Below are 4,975 nucleotides of genomic sequence, written 5' to 3' on the forward strand. Positions count from 1 at the left end.
CACACACACACACACACACACACACACACACACACACACACACACACACACAGCACCACACACACACACACAACCACAACACACACCACCACGTCCACACGTCCACACATAACACTCCACACGTACACATACACACGTCACACACACACAGCTACACCCGTCCACACATCCACAGACATCCACACACAGATGTGGAAATAAAAGGATAACCAATCAGCATATTCTGAGACATAGACATGCACCCACGCTCATCAACACGGTTAGGTGTGTTGTGTTGCACACGTGTGTATCGGTCTACAAAGAGCGATGGCCTACATGTGTGTGTAAGCCGTGTGTGACAGGACTACTCTCTCATGGTTAGGGAAGGCCCTGTGAGGGTTATGAAACACTGTCCGAGTGGCTAAGTTGACGAGGACAATCTGTCCAAAGACGCAAACAGGAAATATCGGAATTGCTGAGGATCCATAAATATTCAACAGAGCCTTGAGAATCCAATACTGTTCAATTTAGACAATCAAGATGATACTCTAAACCTAAAGAGCTGAGTTGGTAGAAACTAAGGGACTGAATTCTAAAACCTGAAGGACTGAGTGATTGTAGAACCTAAGACTGAGTTTGTAGAACCTAAGACTGAGATTCTGAAACCTAAGACTGAATTCTAACTAGATGAGTTAACCTGAGACTGAGTTTCATCATCTGGAAGACTTGAGTTTCCATCATCTAGAACTGAGTTTCATCATCTAAGGACTGAGTTTATATTACGATCATCATCTAAGACTGAGTTTCATCATCTGAGACTGAGTTTATCATCTGAGACTGAGTTTTATCATCTAAGGACTGATTTCATTCATCTAAGACTGAGTTTCATCATCTAAGCGACTGATTTATCATACTGAGACTGAGTGTCCATCATCTTGAGACTGAGTTTCATCATCTGAGGACTGAGTTCACTCATCGAGACGAGATTCATCATCTGAGACTGAGTTTCATCATCTGACGACTGAGTTTCAGTCATTTGAGATGAGTTTATCATTCTGAACTGAGTCCTCCATCATCTGAGACTGAGTTTCGATGCATCTGAGTACTGAGTTTCATCATCTGAGACTTATTTCATCATCTAAGACTGAGTTTCATCATTAAGATGAGTCTTCATCATCTGAGACTGAGTCTTCATCATCTGGAGACTGAGCTTTCATCATCTAAGACTGAGTTCCATCATCTAAGAACTGAGTTTCATCAATCATGAGACTGAGTTCATCATCTGATACTGAGTTCATCATCCTGAGACTGAGTTGTCAATCATTGAGGACTGAGTTTCATCCATCTGAGACTGAGTTTCAATTCATGTGATACTGAGTTTTTCATCATCTAGACTAGTTTCATCATCTGAGACTGAGTTCATCATCTAAGGACTGGAGTTTTCATCATCTGAGACTGAGTTTCAACATCTTGAGAATGAGTTCGATTCATCTTGATACTGAGTTTCATCATTCTGTGAGACTGAGTTCATCATCTGAGACTGAGTTTCATTCATCTGGTGATTTCATCATCTGAGACTTGAGTTCATCATCTGAGACTGAGTTTCCATCCATTTGAGAATGAGTTCCAGAATCTAAACGAGTAGTAGAACCTAAATTTGAGTTGTAGAATCAAAGGTCTCTATGTCTTTGACAGAGTGTAAAAAATGAGCTTCCTTGACAAGTCTGGAGACGGTGACAGGAACACTGGTGGGCATGGAAGTCAGGAAACAACTGAAGTTCTCAGTGGATCACCGTGTCTAAACAAGGAGGAGTTGATCAGAATGAGTCAGTAGACATGAAACACAGCACACAACACACGGTCAGTCCAGTCCATAGCGTGTAGTAGAGAGTCCAGCAGCAAGGACAGCCGCAGTGCAGTGTGTGTGTGTGAGTGCCATTCAAATCCCCATTCACCCTGTGTCGCTGCCTAACCACGCAGGCAAACACCTGCATACCACCTGATACCAAGGTACATTACAGTTGAGTCGAAGTTTACATACACGTAGGTTGGAGTCATTAAAACTCTTTTTTACAAGCCACTCCACACATTCTTGAAACAAACTATAGATTTGGAAGTCGGTTAGGACAATCTACTTTAGTTTGTTTTATTTATTTATTTTTTATTTTACCTTTATTTAACTGGCAACTAGAACAAATTCTTATTTCAATGACGGCCTAGCAACATTGGGTACTGCCTTTGTTCAGGGGCAGGAACGACAGATTTTACTTGTCAGGCTCGGGGATTCGATCTGTTCGATCTTGTCCCCAACGCTCCAACCACTAGGGCTACCTGCCGCTCTGTGTTGCATGACACAAGTAATTTTTCCAACAATTGTTTACAGACAGAGTATTTCAACTGCTATCACAATCAGTGGGCGTCAGAAGTTTACATTACACTAAGTGACTGGCCTTAAACAGGATTGGAAAATTCCAGAAAATTATGTTCATGCTTATCGCGAGCACACTTCTGATTATGCTTAATACATAATTTTGAAGTTCAATTCGAGAGTGTACCTGTAGATGTAATTTTCAAGGCCTACTCAAACCCAGTGCCTCGTTGCTTACATCATGAGAAATCAAAAGAATCAGCCAAACCTCAGAAAAAAAATTGTAGACTCCCAAGTCTTGTTCTCCTTGGAAGCAATTTTCCCAAACGCCTGAAGGTACACGTTCATCTTGTACAAACAATAGTACGCAAGTATTATAACACCATGGGACCACGCACCGCCATACCGCTCAGAAGAGACGCGTTCTTCTCCGCCAGAGATTAAAGTACTTTGGTGCGAAAGTGCAAATTCAATTCAGAACAACAGCAAATGGACCTTGTGAAGATGCTGGAGGAAACAGGTAAAAAAAGTATATATATTCACAGTAAAACGAGCGTCCTAGATCAACATAACCTGATAAGGACCGCTCAGCAAAGAAGAAGCCACTCCTCCAAAAACCCACCATAAATGCAACTGGCACATGGGAGAAATGTCCTCTGGTTGAGAAACAAAAATAGAACTGTTGGGCCATAATGACCATCGTAAGATTTGGAGGAAAAAAGGGGGAGTTTTCAAGCGAAAGAACACCATCCCAGCCGTGAAGCATGGGGGTGCAGCATCATGTTGTGGGGGTGCTTTGCTGCAGGAGGGGAGGGGATTATACGCTCCTGAGGCCATTTTTTCCCCCATTATTGATTTCTTCCATTGTTTCGTTTTTTTCAGGCTTTGTAATGTTTGTTTAATTCCTAATTTAACCGTTCTTTGTTTGCGGAAACCATCAATTTGAAAATCATTTGGTGTTTAACCTGGCATGATATAGTTTTTAAAATCCTGAATAAAACTGTTCCTCTCTCACATAGTGTAATAACTGAGAGGTAGACAGAAGGGTTCCGCTGGGTTCCACTGTGTTCTGCATACTAAAGTTTAGAACCTCTATTAGAACCTTCCATTTACCCAGCAGACCCTCTGTTCCAGCTCCATTGTCTGTAATAGGAATGAGTCCAAATGTGCACATGTGTTTTCCACAGCAGGTTGATGTAAAGTGGGTGGTGTTCATTAGGGGAATGACCGTAAAACCAACATGAGCATTTCATCTGGAGGTAGCCCCTCCGGGTTTGTGTCCACGTTCTTCCTTTCAGTGCCTAATGACTCCCCTACCCTCTCCTCTCTCCTCCTCCCCTCACCCTCTCTCCCCCCAGGGGAGATAACCTACGGAGGCAGGGTGACTGATGCCTGGGACCAGCGCTGTCTGCGCACCATCCTCAAAAGGTTCTTCTCTCCTGTCACCCTGGACCCAGGGTACACCTTCTCCACCTCAGGTGAAGACCACTGTGTGTGCGTGCGTGCAAATTTGTGTGTACAATTTGTGTGTACAAATGTTGCTGAATCTGAGAAACGGGGGAAATGTGTGTCATGTTGTGTGTGTGTTCAGTGAGATCTAACTGTTCCTCTTCTGTCTGTGTGTGTCAGGTGTCTACTTTGCCCCCGAGGCAGACAGACTGAGTGACTATAACAGTTACATAGAGAACCTTCCTCTCATAGACGACCCTGAGATCTTTGGTATGCACGAGAACGCCAACCTCGCCTTCCAGGTCAGACACTTCACTCTGCTTATATACCCTGACCTTTAGCTCAGTGGGCTAATACTGGCTTGGGGACAATTAACTATACAGTACCTAAATCACATTTGTTTCGACAGGTCGACAGATTTTTCTCATGTACTGTCTGAAAGAGAAGAGGTCAGATCACTAATACAAAACATGTGTTTAGCCAGTTAGAGGGAGAACAGTTATCTTTGATGCTGACAACATGGATACATTGTAGGTGTATATTGTCTGTGTCCTGTGGGTTATAGTCATCCCTAAAACGGTGAGGTCTTGTCTGTCTGTACAGCGTCTGGAGACCATGACCTGATCAACACCATCCTGGAGGTACAGCCTCGCTCGTCAGCCGCGGGGGGCAAGAGCAACGATGAGATCGTCCACGAGCTGGCCGACTCCATCCTCGCCAAGATCCGGGTGAGAGAGAGAGCGCACGTAAACACACACACACACACACACACACACAACACAATCTCAAGCACCTCATGTAGCTTATTATTCTGGTCTTTTACGGTTTGATGTTCGCTTTGGTTTGAAATTAAAGTTAAGTCTCTCTACACTCATTATAGTGTGGTCACTGTCTGATCTGTCTGCTTGTCTCTCTGTCTGTCTGTCTCTCTGTCGGTCTGTCTGTCTCTCTTCTGACTGTCTATGTCGGTCTGGCTCTGTCTGTTCTGTCCTGTCTGTCTCTGTCTGTCTGATCTGTCTCTTCTGTCTGCGTGTCTCTTATGTCGGTCTGCTGCCTGTGTCTGTCTCTCTTTCTGACTGTCTCTATGTCGGTCTGTCTTCTGTCTGTGTCTGTCCTCGTCTGCTGCTCTCTGTCTGGTCTGTGTCTGTCTGTTCTGTCTCTCTGTCGGTCTGTCTCCTC

General features: G+C 43.9%; 1 protein-coding gene across 1 annotated transcript; it reads left to right on the forward strand.

Moving 5' to 3' along the window:
- Positions 1-2,836: 2,836 nt before the first annotated feature.
- LOC112078903 (dynein axonemal heavy chain 6-like) lies at positions 2,837-4,519 on the forward strand. The gene is made up of 4 exons (XM_070442178.1): positions 2,837-2,867; positions 3,706-3,825; positions 3,977-4,098; positions 4,400-4,519. The coding sequence occupies exons 1-4, from the start codon at positions 2,837-2,839 to the stop codon at positions 4,418-4,420; spliced, it is 294 nt and encodes a 97-aa protein (XP_070298279.1). The 3' UTR covers positions 4,421-4,519.
- Positions 4,520-4,975: the final 456 nt, after the last annotated feature.

The sequence above is a fragment of the Salvelinus sp. IW2-2015 genome, unplaced genomic scaffold, assembly GCF_002910315.2.
Source record: "Salvelinus sp. IW2-2015 unplaced genomic scaffold, ASM291031v2 Un_scaffold6471, whole genome shotgun sequence".
NCBI lineage: Eukaryota > Metazoa > Chordata > Actinopteri > Salmoniformes > Salmonidae > Salvelinus > Salvelinus sp. IW2-2015.